The 25,637-nt window shown below is 43.7% G+C and overlaps 1 protein-coding gene across 6 annotated transcripts in view; it reads left to right on the forward strand.

Annotated features, from left to right (window-relative positions):
- Positions 1-25,637, forward strand: part of ELAVL4 (ELAV like RNA binding protein 4) — a gene marked incomplete at both ends in the record, with an annotated part of 89,686 nt that overhangs the window by 62,012 nt on the left and 2,037 nt on the right. For 4 of the 6 annotated variants that reach the window (XM_084242052.1, XM_084242053.1, XM_084242050.1 and 1 more), the window contains 4 exons: positions 6,197-6,300; positions 20,809-20,962; positions 22,553-22,778; positions 24,412-24,450. In XM_084242052.1, the coding sequence (XP_084098178.1) occupies positions 6,197-6,300; positions 20,809-20,962; positions 22,553-22,778; positions 24,412-24,450 (523 nt within the window). The remainder of the gene's footprint in view (positions 1-6,196; positions 6,301-20,808; positions 20,963-22,552; positions 22,779-24,411; positions 24,451-25,637) is intronic. The other 2 variants (XM_084242054.1, XM_084242055.1) reach the window with 1 other exon arrangement.

The following is a 25,637-nucleotide window of genomic DNA, read 5'->3' on the forward strand; positions in this document are numbered from 1 at the left end:
AAGCTAGATAAAGAAGAAATAGAACACCTAAACAGACCAATTACAAGCAGCGAAATTGAAATGGTAAGCAAAAACCTCCCCAAAAACAAAAACCCAGGACCTGATGGATTTACAAATGAATTCTACCAAACATTCAGAGATGAATTAGTGCCTATCCTTCACAAACTCTTCCAAAAAATTGAGAAGGAAGGGATAATATCAAACACGTTCTATGAAGCCAACATTACACTAATACCAAAGCCGAACCAAGGACAACATACAAAAAAGAAAACTACAGGCCAATCTCCCTAATGAACACTGATGCAAAAATCCTCAATAAAATTTTAGCTATCAGAATCCAACAATGTATCCATAAGATAATTCACCACAACCAAGTAGGATTCATTCCAGGGACACAAGGATGGTTCAACATCCAAAAATCAATCAACGTTATCTAACACATCAACAAAAAGAAATATAAAAACCATATGATAATATCAATAGATGCCAAGAAAGCTTTCGACAAAGTGCAACACCCATTCATGATAAAAGCCCTTGAAATTCTTGGGATACAAGGAATATACCTCAGCATCATAAAGGCCATATATGACAAGCCAACAGCCACTAACATTCTTAATGGCAAAAGCTGAAAGCATTAAGATCTGGAACAAGACAAGGATGTCCACTCTCACCACTGCTTTTCAATATAATACTGGAAGTCCTAGCCAGAGCAATAAGACAAGAGAAAGACATACAAGGAATCCAAATAGGAAAAGAAGAAGTCAAACTATCACTATTTGCAGATGATATGATAATATACATAGAGAACCCCAAAAACTCCACAGAAAAACTAATTCAACTCATCAATCAGTTCAGTAAAGTGGCAGGATACAAAATCACGCAAAAGTCAGTAGCCTTCCTATACACAAACAATAAATCTGAAGAAGAAATCAAAAAAACCATCCCTTTTATTATCGAAACAAAAAAAAATCAAATACTTGGGAATAAATCTAACAGAACAGGTAAAGAACCTATACAAAGAAAACTATAAAACACTGTTAAAAGAAATAAAGAGGACACAAGGAAATGGAAAGACATCCCCTGCTCATGGATTGGAAGAATAAACATTATTAAAATGGCCATCCTTCCAAAAGCAATATACAGATTCAATGCTATTCCAATCAAAATTTCAATGTCATTCTTCAAAGAAATAGAACAATTATTGATGAAATTCATATGGAATCACCAAAAACCCTGAATAGCCAAAGCTCTCCTGAAAAAAAAAGAAGGAATGGAGGCATCACACTCCCAGACTTCAAACTATACTACAAAGCCATAATCATCAAAACTGCATGGTATTGGAACAAGAACAGACATACAGACCAATGGAATCGAATAGAAAATCCAGAAATAAACCCACAGATTTATGGTCAACTAATCTTTGACAAAGGAGCAAAGACTATGCATTGGAGCAAAGAAAGTTTGTTCAATAAATGGTGCGGGGAAAACTGGGTCGCTACATGCAAAAGAATGAAGCTTGACCACTATCTCACACCATACACAAAAATCAACTCAAAATGGGTTAAAGAACTAGACATAAGACCTGAAACCATAAAATATATAGAAGGAAATATAGGCGAAACACTACGTGATTTGCACATCAAAGACATCTTTACAGACACATCACCCAAAGCAGTGATAGTAAAGGCAAAGATAAACAGCTGGGACTACATCAAATTAAAGAGCTTCTGCACAGCAAAAGAGATAATAACAAAAACAAAGAGAAACCCCACCAACTGGGAGAACATTTTTGCACCCAACACTAATGATAAAGGACTGATCACAAAAATCTGCAAAGAGCTGATGAGACTCAACAAAAACAAAGAAAATGATCCAGTCAAAAAATGGGCAGAAGAGCTAAAAAGAAACTTCTCTGAAGAGGAAATGCAAATGGCCAACAGGCATATGAAAAAATGTTCAACATCACTTGTAATCAGGGAAATGCAAATCAAAAGGACCATGAGATACCATCTTACACCAGTGAGAACGGCACATTAAAAAATCTAGCAACAACAAATGTTGGCTAGGTTGTGGAGAAAAAGGAACTCTCCTGAACTATTGGTGGGAGTGCAAACTGGTCCAACCACTATGGAGAGCTGTGTGGAGATTTCTGGACCTACTAAACATAGAGCTTCCATATGATCCAGCAATTCCACTTCTAGGTATTTATCCAAAGGACACAGAAACATCAATTCCAAAGAGCACCTGCACCCCTATGTTTATAGCAGCACTGTTTACAATAGCTAAGCTTTGGAAACAACCCAAATGCCCAAAAATAGATGACTGGATCAAGAAGATGTGGTACATAGACACCATGGAATATTACTCAGCGTTCAAAAAAGATAAACACATGCAATTTGCAGCAACATGGATGGAGCTGGAAGGGATCATGCTCAGCGAAATAAGCCAGAAAGAAAAAGAAAAATACCGGATGGTCTCACTCATAGCAGGAATCTAGAAAACTTAAATAAGGGACCAGGAAAAATAATAACTATAAGAAAGAAAATATCAAAATCAACAAACAACTATGAACCAGAGACACTCTATGGGGGGTGGGGGGGTGGGGAAAGGAGGGCTTGGGGTCAAAAAAATAAGGGCGTTGTAATTGTAAGGGGAATATAAAAATAAAATTTAAATAATAAATAAATAAATAAAACCTATGAAAAATTTAGGTAGTTTATATAAGGTATATTAGTTTTAATAAAACCAGGACTGACTGAAACTGAACAATAAACACCGATATTCTAAAACTCTCAGTTATTTTTTCTTACAGAAGTAGCACTGGATTACTTGGATTTTAACAGAAACAGCACAAGAATGCTACCACCTTTGGGAAGGTTGAGAATTAATTTCCATGTTCTCTTGAGTTAGATACAACTGTTTTTAGTCTGAAGACTTAGAGAAAAAAAAATACTTTAAAAATAGCTTTCCAAAGTCTGCTCATTTTCTTTTTGCATTTATTTATGTATTTAGAAATAAAATTGTATTAATTTAAAAAAAAAACAAAGCCCATCGCCAATAGATGGCCTCCAAAATTAAAACATAAAATTCCTCATTTCACTGACCCCCACTATAAAACAGTTTCTGAAAGAAGTGAGGGATTTTTTTTATATTTTCTACCTAGGGATTTAGTCCTCACTAGAGGGTTTTAAAGAGTGCTTAGCACCATAGAGTATGTTTTATTAGACTTGGCTGGATTCCTCTGATGGTAAGAAGTACGTGAAGAAGCCAGCTCGTGATCCAGCTATCCATGGGCACTTTCAAGGTGCAGCCAGTTCATCTCATATCTTTCAATTCAGTCAGTTGTTTCCACCTCTGTTCTCTTATTCAATGCAGCGTTCTGTTTTAGAGTTTGCAGTTCATTATTTTATATCAAGGAGACTCTCCAGTCTTTTCCCCCTTCGTTTCTGAAACACTGTTGATCTGGTTTTTAGTTTTCCCAAAGGCACCCTCATTCAAGGATGTTAAATGCCGTCTCACTCTTACCGGAGAGCAGGTGAGAATAGCACAGTTGTGCTGATAGCAGGCAGGTTCCAGGGTGATGGTAGGCTTGGGACGGAGACAAGCAGGTGGGGTGGATCTGACACATCTTATTGGACAGAAGTCCTTTCCTTCACTTGACCTTCAGGATCTTTCTGGGACCTGAGTGTGTTTTCCTTCTTCTCGAAGCCAAGGTTGAAACAAAAGTAAAACAGAAAATGGAAAAACTGTAGCCACTACATTTATTGTAGATTTCCATAAACATACGAATAATTAGAATGAAAGAAAGAATATCAGAGAACATGCCCCTCTGGTAAGCACATATATTCATCAGTGTGATGAATCACAAACTTTGGATTTAGGTCCGATGTTTGCAGTTAAGAGGTGTTTATAGTTTTTGCATATTTCATTTTAATTTTACACAAATTAAATTCAGCTGGATAGATGGACCAGTTTCCTAGAACTTTATATGCAAGTTTTATCATTGAGATTTTTGCTTTTAAAATAGCCCCCCTTGGTGCACTATTTAAAAGAAATAATTGTAAGAATATTTTAGTACAACAATATTAAAGATTTCTCTTATATACAAGGTAAATAGGACTGATAAATTTGCATGATGAAAATGGATCTAATTAGGTGAATTTAGTTGGGCTTGATGAGGTGGAGCCAAATTTAGGATAAATGATATTTTTAAACCAATGAAATTAGTCTCTTGTATTTTTGGATTTGCAAAAATGTTGCTCACAACATATGGCAAGGTCTTGTAATTCACATACCTCCTTTACACTCTGCTTCCTGCATGCACACATGCATGTCACACATACACACTCACACATACATGGTGAAATGGAAAGAGAGGGGTCACAACAGCTGGCATGGGCTCAGTATTCTCTATTCCTTCGGTTACTAATTCTGACTAGTGAAAGGCATATCTAGCAAGGTCTACCCCACCTTTTCAATTCTGACCCTGTTATTCTAAAACATGAAGGAATATCCTAATGGAAGGCTTAAAAACCCTCCTGGGTTTTCCATTTGGGGAACAAAAATGCAATTGAGTTTTTTCATGATTCTCTTTGCTTCCATCCTATAAAGGATAACAAAGTCACCCGTTTTCTGATCCAGAACCCAACTTGTTTTCCCAGGTTCCCTCCTACAACCAACACAAACACAGACATGTACCAGCAAAACAGAAGCTGTTGGAAAGATTTTTTGGCTGCTGAAATGGGCTCCTGTCACCAGGACATGGCAGGCATTTTGCTGTATTGTCTCCCAGCCCTGGCCCCAGTGCTCCAAAGAGAGCTTTATGTAATCAGTCTTTCCTGACATGTGACGTCCTGTCACTTTCCTCCCCTTCGGCTCTGCTGCCGCCCACAAATCAATAACATTGCCTGGGAAGTTCAAGCTGGTTTTGCAGCCACCCTAAGCTCTGTGTTTCTTAAAGGGTATGTCAGAAAATGTAAAGTTTCCTAATGATATTTCTGGCTGATGACACATGGCAGAGCTGATGGACTATTTATAATCAGTGGCACGATCGCAAGCACATTATTTTTATTTCACTTAGGGGGGAGCCCTGTCACTTGCTACCTCTCTTTGCAGACAAGTTGATGCCATCTCCATCTAAAGTAGCTAAATCCTCTTTGCAGGATGTGTTTGCACTCTCCTCTTTGTGTTAGGAACTTCCCCGTTCTTTCCAATAGAAACCCCTTCTTTTTTTCATTGTTCTTGAGCAGAGGGTAATGAGGGCAACAAATGATTTGTAGGAGCTGCTTTAAATTCTGATCATGTCTTCACTATAAATGTCTCAGGTCTTTGTTGCTCAGATTCTGCTACATCCCTCTGCGTGTAGGTGTGGCTGGCAGGGCTGAGACAGCAGACGCAGCTACTGCATCAGCATTTGCCCCAATTTCATAGGACTGAGCAGAGCATAGCTCTCCTTTCTTGAGCAGCTACTATGTTCTAGTCATTGTACTTGGTAGGCATTTTATGTATCATGTCTCAAACCTGTCTGTGGCAAGTACTGTTATCTCCATAGTAGAAATGGAAGTAAGGGAGGGGACAGGAGACTACATGATAGGCGAGTCCCAGGACTCCAGTTTGAGTCCCTTCTAACAAACCACACCCGCCTTCTTTCTATTACCCTGCCCCACCTCTTTCAGACTTAGTGGGCACATGTGTACAGATGATGTACATGTTCAGGGGTGCCTGCCCATTCATGGCACAGGGATTAAAGACAGTGCTATCTAGCTATCGCCAGCCACTGCAGCATGAGTTTGATCCCCAGCCAGGGATTTGACGCACATGGTGCAGCAGACCTCCCCTGCCTTTCCCACTGCTCCCCTTAGTGTCTTTCAGTAGATCTGCCTGTTCTGCTCCCCACTCTCTCTGGTGTATCCTCTCACTTCCTGTACCTCTGGCTTACACCACAGTTCTTATATGCATAAATAAACAAATCTTAAAACAAAATAAAAATAAAAAATAAAGGCCAACCAGAGTGAGAGATGAAAGAACTGGAAACCTCTCCACCTCAGAATAAACCCAGGTATAAAAGGAAGCATACACTAGAGGAGGGGTTTGACTCACTGCAAATGGGAAGTGTAACCTCTATGAAGATACTGAGCTCTCTTTCTTTGTCTCTCTTTCTCTCTCTCTGTCTCTTTTTTAAAAAATGTTTCCACAGGACAGAGTTTAGGGTATGGATTCGTTAACTATATTGATCCAAAGGATGCAGAGAAAGCCATCAACACTTTAAATGGACTCAGACTCCAGACCAAAACCATAAAGGTAAGAGGTGATATGTTGGCTCCTGATTTGGGAGGCACTGGTTGGATTTCATCGATTTTATCTGATAAACCCAGGCTATGAGGGAGCGGAAGTGGTACTCTTTATTCAAGGGCATCAACCGTCCAGTGTACTAAGTGGGGGCCATAGGCCATTACAGCAGAGTGAAGTGAGGACTGAGTAGAGGGAACGGGCCCCTCACTATGGGACCTCCAAGGCAGAGGACAGAAGTCGGGTGAGCCCTGGTCTGTGAAGATGGCTGGAACAGAGCCCTGTGGAGAAGCTGATGCAGGAAACCTGTTCCAGGCAGAGAGAACAGCATTGCAAAGCTGTGAAAATGTCACATGAACATTGTGAGTGCAAACAGCATACAAAGTAATACGGCTTAAGTGGGGATGGCAAATGATGAAAAGAGGAGGCTGGAAAGTGGGCAGCAGCCTGTGCCAGACTGAACAACTTGGCTTTACCTAAGGGTGAAGAGGACCCTACCTGAGACTTGAAAAGGGAAACTGAGTTATAAACAACCAGTATGATAGGAATACGTACTGTAAAATTGATGGGAACAAAGAAAAGAAACGAGTGAAAAAGTGACATTCCACCCATCTGAAAATAATCAGACGAGTAGATAATATCTCAGGAGGGGTTGTTTTTAAGTTGGAAGAGAAAGAGTCAGTTGTCCAGAGCCAGCCCCTGCAGTGGGAGGTTTCTGTGGCTGGACTGTCACACTCGTTTCAGATTTCACCTGGTGAGAATCCCTTAGAAGGCGGTGCTGTTGGTTTTGAGGCACCCCTTCAAGAGTAGGGCGGTGTCCTGGATGGAGCCTGCCTCTCCTTGGCCTCTCTTCCTCTTCTTCCCTCACCTCCAGGCAGCATCCTGTTTGGGGGCAGCTCCCTGCCAATTAATGAGTCCCATCCTTCATAGCCTATTAAGCCATGGGGAGGTGTCTCCTGGGCGCTCTTATCCTCACGACAGCAGGTCTGACGCAAAGTAGGACAAAAGAGAAACCTCTCCCAGAATGGAAATCTATACATGGCACCCGTTCTCGGCGCCTGGAAACACATAGCCAGAAGTTTTCATTCCAACAAAGCTACTTTTCCGCCATCCAGGCTGCAGAGGAGACTATTGGTAAAGATAATCTTAGCTGGGAGGTAATCAAAACAAAAACAGAAGCAAAACAAAGCAAAAACCTTCTTTTTTGGAATTTATTGTATGATTTTCTTTTTTTTTTTTTTTAAGCAGCTTTACTTTTGCAGTCAAGTTTAGCTTATTTCTCAAGATGATTGCTTTCCCTCATTCTCATAGTCTGTAATACACAAAGACCCCCAAATGTGCCTGATTCGGGTTGTGTCAGTCTCGGTTTAGAATCAATTCCCAGGAGTTCTCGAAGGGAAAAATAATCGAGAGTTGTTTAATCATGGGGTTGCCCTCTGAGAGGCAGGAAGATTAATTTCTTGCGAAGGAAAAATATACCTATTTTCATGCTTTAAGTAAAGATGGGATGCTCAGATCACCTGACTCTTAGATCAGGCCATACCAGGTTGAGAGCTGTATTCGTGGCTTTGATTGATTTTTCTGTGCTCTCTGGTTCAGCATTAGAATGTCAGACACTTACTCTTCCCTTGATAGACACCCTGACCTTGAACTGAAAAAGGTACTTTTCTTTCCTCTACAGGAAATTCAAACTTCCCCAAGAGCTTAGGATCAAATCATCAACCATCCATTTTGCTTTTTTTTTTTTTTTTTTTTTTTTTTAAGTATCTCAGGAAGCCCTTGGGGTTTCCTGAAAGACTGAGTGGAGCTGGCTGATCTTAGAATGCATGTTCCAGCCCATCCTGCTGTTAGACTTAGTGCTTCTAGAGACAAGGCACATTGATTATTTTCTTTCTGTGAAGAGCCTATCTGCCTCCCTCCCTTTTCTATATCCCTTTACCCATACCCCCACCCACCCAGTGCCAACACATTTGCACCTAGCAGCAAAGTGGGCTTCTGAGGTGCTCTAGGATTTAAATTGCATGATGCCATGGCCGACTCAATAATTTTCATTCTCTACTATGAATGAAAATTTAATGTGCCAAACCTGGGGATTTCAGCCCTTTCATTAAAGCAGTTTATTTGCCATACGAAAAATTAAGTTTGAGTGATAGGTTCCTTTATTAACTTTTCTTCCCTTTCCTAAAGGGACACAGTGTTTAAGGTAAAAATCATATTAAAAGGGAGGAAGAAAACAAACCCTTTCTGTGTGCTGTTAATGGTCTCATCACTTATTAATTCTTTAAAAATTCTTTTTCTGCCTTTCAGGGCACTGTTTACTTCTACTTTGGTTTGCTTTGATAAGTGACATGAGATTTCTCTCTTTGCTCTGCCTCCCATGGAGAAATAGATAACTTGCCTATATAGAAAAAAAAAAACAAGTATCTACTTTGGAAGCAACCATTACAGAAATCTCCTCGAAACCATCTAGTCATGTTTGCAAACCTGTGACTGCAGAGGAATTGTTCTTTGGATTGTAACATCTTTAGTGAGAAAAAGGAGCCAGCTTCTACCCCTCACCTTAGACAACAGACTCAAAGACATGGAGTAACTTGTCCACAGCTACACAAATGGCTTAGGAAGGATTCTGACGGGAGAGGAGCTGCTCAATATGTGAGCATGAGCCAGAAAGAAAGAAAAAAACAGTAAAAGTAATAATTAGTAACAGGGGTACTCTCTTATATTGAGTGCTTACTCTTTGTCCGGTATTATTCTAACCCCTTTATATGTTTTTGAAATTCATTTAATCCTTCAACTATCCCTAGAGCAGGCTAGGTGCTTTACACACAGCAGCTCTACTTCTTAAAATATCCCTATTAGGAGAAGCTATTATCTCCTTTATGCAAATGAGGAAACTGAGGCCCAAGAGGTTACAAGACTTACCCAGGATCACAAAGTTGCCAAGTAAGATTTGGAGGAAGAAAAACATTTTAGAATTCGCTCTGGCAGTAGGTCGTAAGTGTTGGAATGTCACACTGCCTGTTTGCTCAGCGGCACGTGCATTCTGTGAGAGTGTGTGGGTGTGTATTTGGCTCTGCACACACATGGATATACTCCCTGGCATGGGAAGGAGATATAAAAAGCAAACAAATGGATTGCGTGGCTCCTCCAGGTTCTTCAGTAAATAGTCTCGTGGTTCGGGGCTTTTGCCATCAATCTGGGGACAACTTGACTTCAGATCATTTCTTTCTGGATGCCTTCCAGGTTCTGTGCTATGTCCTGGCATATAGATGACCCAGAGACAGCAGTGCCCGGGAGATTCTCCCAGTTGTGTGTCAGAGAGGTATGGGGTATAGATCCAGGGCTGACATTGTCTAGCCCACCACGTAGCCTGCTGCCCTCTTGGGAAACTAGGTCTGTTCTCAGCATTTCAATCCTGAGCCCTCTGGAGACCATCTTCCTTGTTAGAGCTTTAGGGGTACTTTTAGTTTAAAATTAGTTTAGCTTCTTTATTTCCCCACTTTCTCTAACAGAGATCATTTAGACCCAGGGAAGCACTGGGTGAAGTGACTGTAGATTGTGGAAATGATTCCCCATTTTCCTTGACCTGAACACCTGATGTCTGTCCCAATCCTAAACTACTTCATGGATTCTGGAAGAGCAGCTTCTGAATTTACACTTAGTTCCAGCCTCTTATTAAGAAGAACTCAGATGTTCAAGTTACACTGAAAACCTTCTGTGAAATGTGAGCCCCCGTGGAAGTTGAGGGTTTGGAATCATTAAGACTTGCAGAGTAGTGGGGCACCTGTGTGGGTTCTGACAGGAGCTGGAGGAGCAGCATTAGAGACACCCCACTGCTCTGTCTCCCAAGCACCTCTCATTAGTCACTCTAATGCAGTGACATGGGGTGGTCAGGGGGCTGCAGGCATCCCCCTCTGATTTGGGCTGAGGGACCTGTGCAGGGTTTGAGCAGGAGAAGGATCTGGTCAAAATAAACTTCCAGGAAGGTTCACCTGGCAACAGTGTGTGACTTGAGGCATTTGACAAATGAAACCAGCGGCTTAAAGGCTGCTGTAGTAGGATTTTTGTCAGCCTTAGAAGTTGGTTTTCATTAGCTCTATTAGGAGCTTTTTTTACTCATTTTAGAAGTAACACATGTTTACTCCTAAATAGTTTGGAAAATCCATTAGCGTATAATGAAAGGCAGTATCAGCCATTCCCAACTCCTTGCTGTTAACATTTGTTGATATTTCCTTCCTATTCTCATTGCATTATATGTTTACAAATTATTTTGCGTCTTTTCTTATAATTGTCTTTTTCTAATAATGCCATTAAGCTATTATTCAAATTACAAAAGTATGATTTAAAGAAAATATTCCCAGAGCACAGCTCTTGTGCAACTAGAGGAATGAGCGATCTCAGGGTTAGGTCTGGGATGAAGGGACAAAAGTGCTGCTTCTGTCACTCGGCGTGAACCCAGGAGAGTCCGTGCTCAGTCAGGAGAGGGAGTGAGGGGGTGAGAAAGGAGCTTTATCAAGAGGCAGCAGCCTAGTTCCAGAGGGAGCAGGACTAGAGAAGAGGAAGCTATATGTGTAAAGGGCTTTTCAGGAGGAAAAGCCTCCCTTTCCTAAGAAGGCGAGCCAGCTCTTTTATTCCAGCATCTCTGTGCTATGATGCTGCTTGCCATTCCTCCACTTTCCCTTTACTCTTATAATTGCTCTGGCGGTGCCTCCAGGGGACCTTTCCCCACTTGAGTTTTGCTGGTTCCAGATTGCCCCTCCGGCTTCTTTCTCTGGCCTGGAGTCATCAGGGAGCCTGGCCTCTCTCCCTCCTCCTGCAATCCACCTGCCTTGCTAAAGGCCTCCATTCCATTCCGCTGAGGCATCTTTTCTTTGCACTTGGCATAAGCAATTATTTCTCCTATCACTGCTCTTAATGCTTCCCGAAGAGTTAGCAGATCATTTTTTGCTGACGGATAGCACCCCGCCCAGAAATGATAGACTGCCTCCCTCTGTCTTGTTAATACTAAAATGGCATTTTTCTGTCCTCCCCCACACGAGCTATAGTCAGATGGTGCAGGAGTGTTTCCCTGCCAAGGTCAGCAGGGGTGACTGGATCACTGACTCCCCAAGGATCCAAGAGAGGGCATGTGGCAATGCCAGTGGAACCTGGAGGCCCATTCACCCCAACTGTACCTGGCTGTTCTCTCCCACCTGTGGGAGATTTTCTTTGGTTGCTCTGCTTCCCATTGTCTTGCTAACTTCCTTTTCGTGAATAATTTCAGCTACAGGGATAGAAGTTTGAGAGGTGGACATGCAGTTCCCCTGCTTTCTCAGCCCAGTGAGGTTGATATGATCCCAGTATCTTAAAGGTCACTGCAGTGTTCTGTGTCTGAATTACAAAAGAAAATTGGACAGGTACAGGTTGGGAGCACACCTAGGTTTCCAGAAATGTGAGGATTGGTGTTTGGGGGCTTTATCTGTCTACAAGTATAAAAGCAGCCTATGGTGTGATGTGAGCTCACTTTAAAAAAAAAAAAAAATCAGCACACTGTGGCTATTAGAAGAATTGTGGCCACCCAATCACAGGGGACGGCTGTCTCTTTCTGTCCACTCTGCTCAGCCCATTCCTGGTGTCGTGTTCTACTCTCCGTTCCATTTTCTGGAAAAAACTGACATTCTAAGGGTTGTCCAGAGGCAGTTGAATAAGATGACAAAGAAGGCATTGCAAACACATTTATTTTTGCTTTCCCATTCTCTAGTAAAGAATATTCTACAGTGGATCTGAAGCTCAGTCCTGTATTTCAATCCTATATTTCAAGAACCCGGGAAGGGAACCTAGCAGCTATCAGGGCAGAATATTTTCCGTGGCCAGTAGTGTATCCCTGCTTGTTTTTTTAATGTCATTTAAATGGAGTCATGAGGGATGATGTAGAAGGGATTCCTATACTAGACTGGAGTGTAACTAAATGACCCAAAAGGACCCTCTGGCGCTGAGAGTCTCTACTTTGTGTTGTTTCCGGACTTCATGCTGTTCTGTCCAGTGTGGTAGCCACTAGCCACTTATGGCTATTTACATTTGAATTTAAATAAATCAAAATTAAATAAAATAAATTCATTAAATAAAATGAATTCAGGCACTCAGTCATGCTAGGCACATTTGAAGTCTTCAGTGGCCCTTGCAAGCTAGTGGCTGTCATGTTGAAAGCACAGATCTAGAACATTTGAATATTTTCTGATCCCAAAAAGTTCTATTGGACAGTGCTGGCCTATACCTCAGTGACCCTGGGGAATAAAAAAATCAGTTCTGCACAGTTGTCATGCAACTCCAAGGCAAATCAGCTGGTCCATCAAAGGTCATAGAGCCATATTCCTCTCCTTTCCCCTTGTCCACTCAAAAGAACTCCCCAGCTCTATCAAAAACTAGTAGGATGACCTTGGCCAACTTACTTTACTTCTCTGGACTTTTTTCTCATCTTCAGAATGGTTCCTTCCAGCTTGATCTGTCTAACTATAAAATATTATAGGGTGATCTTTCCAGCCTGGTAACTTTCCAGGGGAAGTAGCAGCTTGTGCCAAGCACCCGGCTTTTATATCACTGCTCAGGTTAGTGTGGCATAATGGAAAGATCCCAGAACTTGGGAGTCATATCCAGTTTTGTCTCTTAATTCAGCTATGTCACCTTGGACTAGTACTTGACCTCACTGAGTCAGAATTTGTCATTGGAAAATGGAATGAATAGTATCTCACAGGTAGCTTACAGTGGTAAGCTGGGTTATTTAAGTCCTTGCTCCCCGGAATGAAGAAGCCAATGAACAGGGTCACCCAGAAGGTGAAAATTATATGAAGAGGGGGTAGACTTCTTTCAATGTACATGTTTTGAGAGGCATAAGAGAGTCAATTGTGAGTCTGAATCTTCATAAGCTGCAGGCAACACCCATAAAAGGCTTTGTGTCAGGGGCAGCTTTCAAGTGACCTCAGAAGTCTTACCTGTCTTTTATAAAGCAAGAGACAGGAGCTGCAGATTTGTGAGGAGACCTGGGATCTGAAACCCTAAGTCTAGGGCCAGCTCTTTCAGTTACCAAGCCATGAAACCTTTAGCATGTCTCTCTTCTGGGAGCCTCTAGACATTAGTTGAGTTTTTCCTCCAGCATAAGCCTCTTTCACAATTTTATAGACTTTTTGAAAGAAGCTGTAAAGCACATGAAATCTATCATCATTTTTCAAAAGAAATATTCGTCCAACCTACTGTGTGCCAGATACTCTATAATCTTATTCTTGGACACGCTTCAGGATTCGCTCTAGCTCCTTCTCCACATCAGAGTTAGCTCTTGGAGCTAAAAACCATTGCATACTGTGATGCAATGTTAAACTTTTCGTTTCAATTCAGAGAGCATTTAGGGAGCTCCTGCCCTAGGCTTTGAGACTAGATGCCACAGAGGGTCTGCTGAGACCACCAGAATATTCAGACTACTCAGGCAGATAAGGAATTAGCACAGATGGCTGTGATGGGCGGCAGGGTGTGGCGGCTGCTGCCACTGATATATGTACCATCTATAGAACTGGAGGAGAGAGCAGTGACTTATGCTTGGGCCTCATGGAGGAGGCTATGTTCAGGGAGGGGCTGGAAGGATGGGCAGAATTTCATTTTGCTGGGGTGGTGCACAGATTGCAAAAACAAAGACATGGAAGTAGAAACCCTCAGTGCATATTCAGAAAACTGACTTTTTTGTTTGAACTGAGGCACAGGGTGCATGGAGGGGTTAGCAGGAGATGAGAGGCTGGGCCAGAGTCCAGAGGGTCCTGAATGCTCAGGTAAGAGATTTGAACTTGCATCACAAGGTGCTGGGAAACTTGAGGGTTTTAAACAGGGAGCACTCATTAGGTGTTACCATCTGGTTTTACCCGTAATAAAACAGTATCATGTATCAAGTGGTGCTGGGGAGAGTGTGAAGGGTGGGGCTGCATCATAGAGACATGTTCTGCCTATGGTGGGCAAGGCTGTAGCCACAGACAGAGCAGTAACTCTGTCTCACAATCAAAGCTGTTGATCGCAGGCATCAGCTGACTTCCATCTCCTGTTCCTCTTCCTGGAGGAGGATCGGAGGCCCCTGAGAGGGTTTGCTCCTAGAAGGCCCTGGTAGCACCAATGTCTTATTTCCTGCTGCTGTTCTCCTGGTCTCTTTGGAGTGAATGTCCCCCAGGGATCTGTATGCTCTGGGGAGTTTGTACTCAGAGAAGAGGGTGTTATAACAGATTGGGGGAAATCTGCAGCCGATCTTCTGAAATGATCAGTCTCTGCGTGTGTTTCCTCTGCTAGACTGACAGTCCTACATGTCAGGGACTGTTGCGTTCATCTCTGCACCTCCCGTGTCTAGCATAAGGCCTGATGACATAGTGATCATGTCAAAGCTGCTATTTATTGAGTTTTTACTATACACTAGGCATTGTCCCTTGGAGTCACTAGTTTGTTTAACCCTTGAACAGCTCAGTGAGAAAACTTCTATGTTATTGAAGTGATGCTGCTCAGAAAGATTAACTGACTTATCCCAAGGATGCACAGCTAGTAAGGGCTCATCCTTTAAATCCTCATCTCTCCAACCCGAAGCCCTGCTCTTAACCTCTGCCTTCTTTCCATTCCAGGGTAGTTGCTCAATTTCAGTTAAAATAAGGTAACCAAGAACTTGTAGTGTTTTCTCTCAAAGTCCAGCTGGCTGCCTGATGCTCTGACTAGCACCTATTGAGATCCACAGGATAGGGGTGATAAGGATGCTCCTGATGTGTGGAGCTAGAACAGAAACAGAAGATGGGGGATGCAAGTCTGAACTCAATCGAAGGCAGGACCCTTCAACAGTAACTAGTGGCCAGCCGTGGTAGGATGCCTCAGGGAGCAGCGAGCTTCTTGTCCTTGGAAATGTGTGAGGTGGGTGGCCACTGCCTTAGATCCTCTCATGAAGTTTTGTGGTCACTCCAGCATTAAGAGTCTTGGAAGCAGGTTTCAAGGATACTCTTTCTGCTGGGTCACAATTGCCACCTGTCACCTTTCTTTTCACTTACCCTGAACTATGGTCACAGAGACACAGTTTTGTGACCAAAAGGCCTAACTCATGAAAACATCCCATCAGCGATAGAGATCCTTACTGTCATTCCAAGGGGCTCAACACAGGATGCCCATTTTCCACATCCAAGATCTAAACCTACTGAGAGATAAGAGAAAAGCCTATGGACTCCAAGGTCACTTTTACTACTGACTAAGGCCTGAATGGATTCCATGGACAGAGTCACCCCCCATTTGACAGACTGACACTCCCTCTCAAGGATGTTCTAGACTCCAGGCCTTCCCATAGGAGGGCAGAGCCTGCTCCTGTAGGATGTAGAAACTGGAACAGAAAGTACTTCTAGCTGGTGCCTGGCCCCAGCAGGGAGGAAGCCGGCCACATCTGAGGCTCACTCGTCCCCTTTCATTGAGGCCTGTTCAGAAAGGTCACGCCATGCTGCCCAGAGAGAAGTGGGTGAGGGCAGCAGGGAAAGGCCCAAACAGTTATTCCAGAGGTCTCCTTCCATGAGGAAGGAAACTGCCTTCCCCCTTACACTCCTTATTTGTTGCCTTACTCCTCTCAGACCCATCGGTTGTGAAGCAGAAACACTCCCAGCACCCAGCACAGGGCCTGGCACATGGTAGGTGTCCAGGAAGGGGAGCGATGACTAAAGTCTCATCTTCTGATGCCACTGTTTTCCAAAGGAGCCCCCTTCCAAGGAGAAGAGGGAAGCCTTTTCTTGTCATGTTACCCTCCTCATCTCACCCAAGATCGTGCTTTACCATGTTGCCCAAACCTCTCCTGTTTATACCATGGTCGATCAGACAAGGAGTGAGGTGTTGCCAGATGACCCAGGCCATGCTGTCCCTCCCATCCCATCCAGGCCAAGCCCTGAACAGGTGAAGGAACCTGTGGGTGCTGGGAGGGGCTGCCCCCAGCCCGGGTGCTACTGCTCCATCTATGACACGACAGTGCCTCCTTCACCACCCTGGGGAGAATCACTGGGAGCAACATTGTGGAGTCACTTTGGAAAATGGAAAGTACTTTGTGAGTGTGGCAGTGGGATCTGTAGGCACATGCTAAAGGAAATCCACAGCAGTGATGAGGCCAGAGGTAGGCCAGACCCCACCGGGCTGGCGAGGGAGGACGGTGCCTCCAGCAGCGCTCGCTGGTAGAGTTCCAAATGCCTGCTTGTCTGGTGACTTTGGAAGATGTGTACCAGTGGGCTCTAGATTCCCAAGCTGACCCACAAAAGTCTGAGTACTCATCAATAATATTTACTAAGTACCTGCTAAATTCTAGACATGTAATAGACACATTAAATTTGTTAACCTCAATTTGTACAATGACCTGTCAAGGGGGAATTGTCCCCCTTTTTTGCTAGTAAAGAAACTGAGACTTACCAACTTCAGTTACTTGCTCAGGTTCACACAGCTAGTGAGTACTGGCACTGGCCCACAGGCAGGGATTATAAGCTCAGCTCAGTGTCATACCATCCCCCTCGCAGTGGGCTATGATGAGCTGGCAGGGGTGGGGATGGAGGAGGGGCTAGCAGGCCTGCAGATCTTCTGGATCTGCTTCTGTGAAGCAGCCATTCAGGCCACCTTGAGCCAGAGAGGAGTAGCCTCCCTACCCCCCCAACGTCCCCCCACCCCCGTTGTCTCTGAGCTCCAGAGTAGGATCAGTGCTGGCCTAGAAATGCCAATCTTGTCTTCAGAGATTCTGGATGAATGACGCATACCCAGTCTGAGGCACAGGGTTCCCTAGGGTGCTGCCTCCAGCACTGGGAGCTCCCAGCTCTAGGCCACTGGCTCAGTGGGGCTAGTAAGCCAGCACTGCCTGACTCTCTGAAAGTTGGTGATGTTTTAGGAGAGTTTCAGCCAAATAAAGGACCAGACACCTATTGTCAGTCACTCAGTGAGGATTTAATAAATGTGTAAGGAAATTTGGAATGTTTGTATACTGAGATGGGAATTTGGATATCGAATGTGGGAAAATCCTTTTTCTGTCATTTTTGCCGACTCCTGCTTCTATAGGTTTCCTGGACAGGGGAGTAAGAGAACAAATAAACTTCAGGTTCTAAATTCAAGCAGGAAAATGATCCTGGAAATGATCCTTGATGGAAAATGATCCTGGTGCTGTTCACCTTTGGGGTTTGCTGCTGCTCCGTGGCTGGGGTCTGTCTCTTGGGGGATGGTCATGGTAATTCTCCCTGACTGTGATTCTGCCTCTTGTCAAAGTCATCTTTGGGGGAAATGCTTTCATTTCATTTCATTGACTTTCCAATCCAGCTACGTTATCCTAGCAAGTCTGACCCACCCTGTCCCTGTCTGCACCCCAGCTCTGGCTGTCCAGGACTAATATGAGAATCAAGATAATCGCTATCCATTATGTGTTTATGGGGGCCAGATAGGCACTGTGCCTAGCCCTTGACCTTTACCATCTCATCTGTCCTCACAACAAAGGATGGTCATCATCAAGGCACCATCCCTGACCCCTCCACACACTGTCACAAACTGTCTCACCCCTAGTTTTATGTTGGTTCTGCCTCCTTCTATCCCTTAATTACACAGATTAGTCTCTCCCTTCTCTGTTCTGTCACACCTATACACAGCCCTGAACCAGTATACATCTTGTGGCATTGCGATAATTGGTTGATGTGTACACATCCTTTCTTCCATTTAACTGATTTCTTGAGTACTTCCTGTTGTCATTTCCTCTACTGAATGTGGAAGTGCTTTACAGAAAGAAATTTTGCATTGTTCTTGGTCTCTTGCTTGTTTTATATCCCCAGCTTCTAGCACTGTGCTTGGCTCATAGTAGGTCCGCAGGAAATATTTGCTAAGAGATGACCTCTAAGTGATAGCTAATGCTAGAACAATCTAATCTAATCCTTCCAACTGCAGATACTGGAGAATGGGAAACTTGTCCCTAGTTCTTAGCTTAGTGGGGAAACATAACTGTGATTCTGGATGCTTAACTCTCAGTGGTCCCCCTAAATGGAAGAATCCAGGCTGCAGCATTCCAAAAGAGACATGAATGCCAGCATCACTCACTGGGATCTGTGAGTGTGTATCCATTCTTTCAGTGGGTGTTGAGTACCTTGCAGTTACCAGGATCTGTGCTGGGAGCTAGAGCCACAGAGATGAATAAGACACAATACCCACACACAAACCCATGACCTCAGCAGACTAGATGGAGAAATGGTGAATCAGAATGAGTTAAGTATCATGGGTACGGTTTATGGAGAGCATTGCTAGGGGGGTATTTAGGAGGAGGTGAGATGCGGGAAAGCGGTCTAGAGAAGCTGGCATTTGAGCTGACTCTTGGAGAGGAGCAGGATTTGGACCTGAGAAGTATGTGGGAAAATTTCCAAATAAGCACAGACACAGAGGTAATTAGTCGGTAGGGCCTCCCTGGTGGCACAAGGGGTTAAGAACCTATGAAGCTGTCCTCAGCTCCTGCAGCAGGAGTTTGATCCCCTGGCCAGGCAGGGAGCTACCCACATGGTGTAGCAGACCTCTCCTGACTCGCCTGCTGCTCCCCTCAGCAGTGTATTTCAGTCTGTCTGCCTGTTCTGCTCCCCATTCTGTCTCTGGTGAATCCTCTCACCCTCCCTCACATCTGGCCTGTACCTCAGTTCTTGTATCCATAAATAAATAAATCTTAAAAAAATTAGTAATTGGCAGGGATGAGACAGGGTGACCCTCATTACCACAGACATATCACTGTTTGTATTTCCCACTCCCTGTCCATCCCTCCTCATGCCCCAAAAATAGTTCTGCTAGATCATAACCTAAAAGACTTTTTCCTTTCCTTAAAGGACAAGGGTAGGAGAGCCTTGTATAGCTTAGCATCCTGTCCCGGCAGTCACATGAAGTTCTTGATCCTTCAGCCCCAAATGCACACACAGTGACCCTCCATGTAAAAAATCCTCTACCCATCAGCCATGTGATAGAAGGGCCTTCCAGAGGCTGCCCTTGTGTCTTTAGAAGATGTAGACACTGCAGGTGGGCTGCCTTGCTCCACTGACAGGGGGAGGCCAGTAAGGCAGATTAGTCACTCCTCACTTTATCTGTTGAGTCAACATCTATTTTTAGGTGTGGAACCCATAAAGGGACCTGGCATCTCTGTCACAGAAAGGAAGTGAGAGCCATGGATGAGGGGATCTGAGCAGATCCTTTATGTCTCTTGGCCAGACCCATGGCCAGAGCTATTCTCCGGCCCAAAGTCCACTTCTCTGCTAGAGGTTTAGTTCTTCATGCTGAAGGTTTGATTTAACATGAATGATTTGTTTTCACACACTCACTTTCTCATCCCTATTGTCTTAGCGGGTTTTGTGAATCGGTTATATAAATTAAATAAAACTCCCAACTGAAAAATGCTAAGGCATATAGGTCCCTTCCTGTCCAACATTGTCAGATGTGCTCTGAAATGACTGTTTTCATCCTCTATTCTGAGCCATAACCGCCCCAGAAATAGCTTTAGCAGGAAAGTGCTTTTGTTAGACTAGCTGTAAATTATATTTCAAATGTCTGATGTTGTTTTCTTAAAAAATAAATAAGTAAATGAAAGTCTAAAATTAATGACTGCTGGGGTTTGCTTTGCTTATGTGTACTGCTACAGATTTGGCTTCTTGCAGATGGAATTTCAGATCTGTTTACACTTCTGTGTTAGCTTTTTGGGGGAAAAAAAAACAGTTGAGAGATCTGGGAGGACAAATTTACAAAGTCGAACTTATTATAACCATCGATGAGACTCCCTTCTCTCCCCTACTGCCCTCACCCACCCTTCTTTCCGCTGTGCCCTCATTTTGTTTATTGTGGTTTTATCTGTTCCGCCTCAGAGTTAGAAGGCAACTGGTTCTTGCAGATGTTATGACAAGGTCACATATCCAGTTTCGCAAGCAGATTCAGCCCCATTTCACGAGCACTTTGTCATTCAGCGAGAGCAGACCTTGTGGGAACAGATTGGAACAACACAAAGAATAGGACATAAAAAATCTTGCAGAGAACCTGATCGCTTTTATGTGTTGGAGACAGGGATGGGGGTGGGGCGGATGGCAAGGAGAGAAATGTGCAGAGCAGAATTTCAGGGGTTGTTTTTTTTTTTTTCCCCCTTGGGTTTATTCAAAGATTATTATGTGTTGGATACAGTAAATCATCTATACACCCACATCCAGGAGGTAAATCTTCAGAACTCCATGCGTGGGTAGTTCTGCATTTAACAGCTGCCATACAGTAGCTATTTTGTTCTGCACTTAGAGACCCTTATCTGTGCATTTGTTTTAAGTTCTCGTCAATTCTCCTTTTGTTCCTCTCTTGCTGCTCTCCTGATTCTCCTTACTATTACAAGAGTAGCTGAAAAGTTGAACGACCGAGTTATTTACACTGACACCATGAGTTAGAACGATAGACGTGGTGCTGTCATCTTGGTTGTTGACTCAGTCTCTACTCAGAGGGTGATTGCCTATAATGGATTTAGCTCCTCTTGCCTTTTCCTAGGTCTCTTATGCCCGTCCAAGCTCTGCCTCAATCAGGGATGCTAACCTGTACGTTAGCGGCCTTCCCAAAACCATGACCCAGAAGGAACTGGAGCAGCTTTTCTCACAATATGGCCGTATCATCACCTCGAGAATCCTGGTTGATCAAGTCACAGGTTAAGTGTTTCTTTGTCATTTCTTTCTTTGTCTCGGTGCCCTGTGACCCTTAGGAGCAGAGGGGTAATGGTTACCTAAGGCAGAGGTTGTGGGTCATGGGCAGACAGATTTATGACTTATAAGAAAGATTTCTTATCAATCAACTGCCCGGATTTAAAATGGGCCATCTTGGGAGGCAGGAGGTCTCCCTCATGGGAACTATTCCAACAACAGCTAAACTACTTGGCAGGGTTGTAAAGAGGATTCAGGCATCAGGTTGAGAGTGGGACTGTATGACCTTCAAAATCTCTTTCAACCTTCAACCAAATAGCATTTCTTTGGTCTGTGAAAAGAACCTGTGTGCATAACACCAGTTCCAGTGATAGATTGTAGTGTTAGAGGGAACCTCAAACTGCCACATTTCGCACATGAGGAAACAGAGACCCAAAGTGGAGGCTCTGCCATCCATCCACTGAGCTCGTAGCAGTGCAGCAGTATGAACCCAGGATCTGGGACCGGAGTACGTCATCCATGATAAAGAGAGGCAACCCTGACCTCTCAGTAAGAAATGTAAGGCATCTCCAGTTATATTTTAATGACAAGTGTTTTCACCTACTCCCAATTTGATCCCAACATAAAACTCCCCCTAAGTTTATCATTTGACTCATGCAACAAATCCTCACTCACTGCCACTCTGCCCCCGACACTGTGCAGAGAGACACCGGGGACCAGGGATGAAAGAGGCATAGTCCCCATCCTTACAGGACTCCAGTGTCATGAGTAGCTGCCTGGGGTTGCAAGGGGCTGCTCGGGGCTATCCGATGCACTCAGAGCTCAAAAGAAGGCGTGCCATGCCTGGTGCGAATTGTTGGGAAGGCTCCATCGAGGAGGCGATATTTGAATAGAGTTTTGGAAGATGACTCACAGTTATCTGGCAAGTCAGAGAGAGAGAGCACTCTAGGGAGAAAGGACATATCCCACAGCATACAGTTGAGGAAGAACACAGCTTATTTAAAGGAATATCTTGCAGTTCAGTAGGACTGGAATGAGGCTCAACAGGGCCAGATCATTAGGGCATGAAATGTTACGTGAGGAAGTATGCATTGGTCTGTGTGCAGTATGGTGCTATGGGAGGGTTTGTGGGCTTTGTGTTATTCTTTGGTGTGGGGCAATGAGGAACAAGTCCAAGGTAAAAAATTGAAAAGGTACATAAAAGGTATAAAAGATGTCTTTAAAGGGTGTGATGTGTCGCAGTTTGCTTTTGAAGTAGGTTATTAGTTGCTAGGTATGGAGGATCTATGGAAGGACTAGCAACTGGACATGGTTGATCAGTCACAACAACTCAAGGGTGATAAGACTGAGTAGGGAGATGGAGGGCTGGCAGGGAGAGAGGTGCACAATCCCTGTGCACCATGGGTGGAAGTCATCTCTCCAGAGTCATGCTGGTAGAAATACAGGCAGGTGTGTTCTGAGGGGTGAGAGGTTTGGGGAGCCAGACCCAGCCCTGACCTCAGAAGTGGGCTGAACCCCACAGTATGTTCTCAGAGCCCAGCCCATCTCTTCCAGTTTGATTTCTTCATGCTTTATGAAGGCTTGTTCTCTTTCTCCAGGAGTATCCAGAGGGGTAGGATTTATCCGCTTTGATAAGAGGATCGAGGCAGAAGAAGCCATCAAAGGGCTGAATGGCCAGAAGCCCAGCGGTGCTACAGAACCGATTACTGTGAAGTTTGCCAACAACCCCAGCCAGAAGTCCAGCCAGGCCCTGCTCTCACAACTCTACCAGTCTCCCAACCGGCGCTACCCCGGCCCTCTTCACCACCAGGCTCAGAGGTTCAGGTAGGCATGCCCACAGGGACGGAGCCCTGGGTACAGAGCTGGGCAAGGGCTAGGGAGATGCACTGAGGATGGGCCGAGGGTAAGGACCTGCACTGCCGGGAATCACCGTGCAAAGCCTCCCCCGAGCCTCAGGGTCCACTCCTATAAATGAGATGATTGGAATCGATGCTCTTCTAAGCCCCTTTTCAACTAACCATGGTGACTGTGTGCTTAAGCTTCAGATTCTTTCGTTAAACAAAATTTCTGCATCTAACCTAGCAAGAAGGTTTAGTTTTAGCAAGAGTTGGTCCCAGATAAGTGGCTACCTTCAGCAGCTTAGACCCAAGGCTAAAGCAGTGATTTTCAATAAAATTTTAAAAAACCAACAACAGACTAGACCAGGAGGCGAGACAGAATATTGCCAAAGGGAGTGGTTTGGCCTGTCCTCCTCTTTCTTCTTCAGGTAACTCCAGTGGGGAGAGGGGAGGTGGTGGGATTTACTCTCTTTTATGTTAACTTTGTTAAGTCAGCGGACTCAGGGGCAATAAGGAGGAAGATTCTGTCCAAACCTTATTTATGTTCCATTCAGGTACCAGCCCCCAGAAGGCTCCTGGTTCTCTAGGCCATCCTATAGAGGCCATCCCTTCTCCTGGGCATTTCAGATATGCAGGGTTTTTTTTCCATGAAGGCAGTTCAAACTTAACTGGCCTCTATTGTGCAAGAAATAATACTCTTGACCTACCTATAATTCTAAATAATTATTTTATTCCACCCATGTCCCAACTTCCCTTTCATGAAATGGTTTTTCTCCTTTTCAAACATCACATGGGAAATAGTAAGACCTTCCATCTGGCCACGGTAAAGAGAAAAATCAGCCTCTTTGTGTCCTCCCGTGCCCCGTGAATTTCAAATGGTTAATGATTGCATGAAGAGTCCAAGTCATCTAATTTTTATTTTGTGTGAGAGCACATGCAGTATTTATGTAAAAAGCCTTTCCAGCAGGCTCTTAATGGTGGAAACTATGGTTACTACTGCCCCATGGTGTGACTGGCTGTCCCCGAGAAAGGAACTGAATGTGAGGGAGATTATAACAGAATAGTGGTTTGCTGGGAGGTATGTTCAGGTTGTAAATAGTAAGCTAATTTTTAAAAATCTTAAAACCCAAACCCTTCCCCCTTACCCCCCCCCCCAAAAAAAAGTTTTAAGATGTAGCTAATGTAACTAAGCTAAAAGATTCATTCTGCTGCATACTATGTGTGTGTGTATTGTTAATCTGGAACAGAGACCTTTTTTCACAAGTTTAATTATAATAAAAGGTGAACCACTTAAGAAGTCTCCCCTTTTTAACAATTTCACACACAATATAAAATAAACTTCACACCAATGGTCTGGGGGTGGGGGAGGAGTAGGATTAATTCAGACCTTGAAAGAAAGGAGATTCATTAGACACTTGCTTTAAAATCTAGCATTGACCTGAACAATGCTAGTAGTTGGAAGCAGGAATGAGGAAAACCACCAGTGGATAGACTCCTAAGCACTGGGGGAAGTTGTTGAGTTTTTCTTCTTTGAAAATGGAGCATTCTTATTAATAGTTCCATTGAGCGATCTTGCCATCTGTGAGGCATTAACCCAGAGACCCTCCTTCTCTTTGCAGGCTGGACAATTTGCTTAATATGGCCTATGGCGTAAAGAGGTAATTAAAACTCCACAGATTGCCAGATGTCCGTGTTGGCACAGACTGGGGCTAGAATTTTTTATTTTATTCACTAACTTTACTTTTTTTTTTAATTCTTCCTTTTCCTTCCACCAGCATGTCAAATTCTTAATTTTAATTTCGGACTTCAGTTGGTTTTATTTCTTTTAGGGCACACAAAGTGTGTTTGTGTGTTTCACTTTTTCTTTTATTTGCAGGTGGGCTTCTCCTATGGTTCAGGTGCCACAGCTACCAAGCCCTTGATAATCTGGTCCTCTAAACAGCTCCCCTAAGGGGGAAGGCTCTACTCTTTGCCAGCTGATTTTGCAAACGCGCAGAGCAACTGTTTTGCATTAGCAATGCCAAGATTCAGTTAAGAGGGCAGATTCCAGCAAATCAAAATTAGAACATTTTGCTAATCGTGGTTGACAATCTTATGATGGTCAGTGGAAAAATTAGATTTTGGACTACCAGCCCTGGCCAAAGCATGAATAAATTCATGGATGACCTTCTGACTCCCACGCCCACCTCAATGTGCCTTTCAGAGTGCATCCTAAGAATGAAGTGTATCTGTGTGCACCTCAACCAGGGGTTTCTTTTGTTACAGGTTTTAACAGTTATTATAAATTCTCCCTTGGTTGTATGTGTATGTATGTTTTAAACTTGCTGTTTCTTTCATTTAAAGCCTTTTTGTGGGGTTAGGGGCTCAAATAGAGAAGGCTGTCAGGGCTCTCTGAAGCAGTCACAAGGGTGTTCCAGACTCAGTCTGAAAACTGAATCTCAGCAAGTGAAGTGCGTGGTATCACTGTGTCCATGAGATTCCCATATGTGCTTTTGATAAGCTCCACTGAGCTGCTGGGGACATAGCATCTTCATCATCCTGCTCAGTAGAGCTGCACACTTTAATTCCCCTTCCTACAGTCAAGGGAAAGAGATGTGGTCTTTAATAGTCCGCATCCTACTCCCAGTACGAGGCAGTTCTCATCACTTGGCCATGCATGGTAAGTACCCCAGCTCTGCAAACCTTGCACACTATCAGAGCACCAGCCTCCTGAATCTCAGTCCAGGCACCAGTGAGGATAACCGTGAATTATCTCCTCGTGTCTAACACACTGCCTGTCCCCACGCATTTTACATCTTTTGCAGCTCTCTCCCATACCTTTGCTCCTCTCTAATTTTAGTGAGGG

Source organism: Talpa europaea (genome assembly GCF_964194135.1).
Source record: "Talpa europaea genome assembly, chromosome: 9".
Classification (NCBI taxonomy): Eukaryota; Metazoa; Chordata; class Mammalia; order Eulipotyphla; family Talpidae; genus Talpa; species Talpa europaea.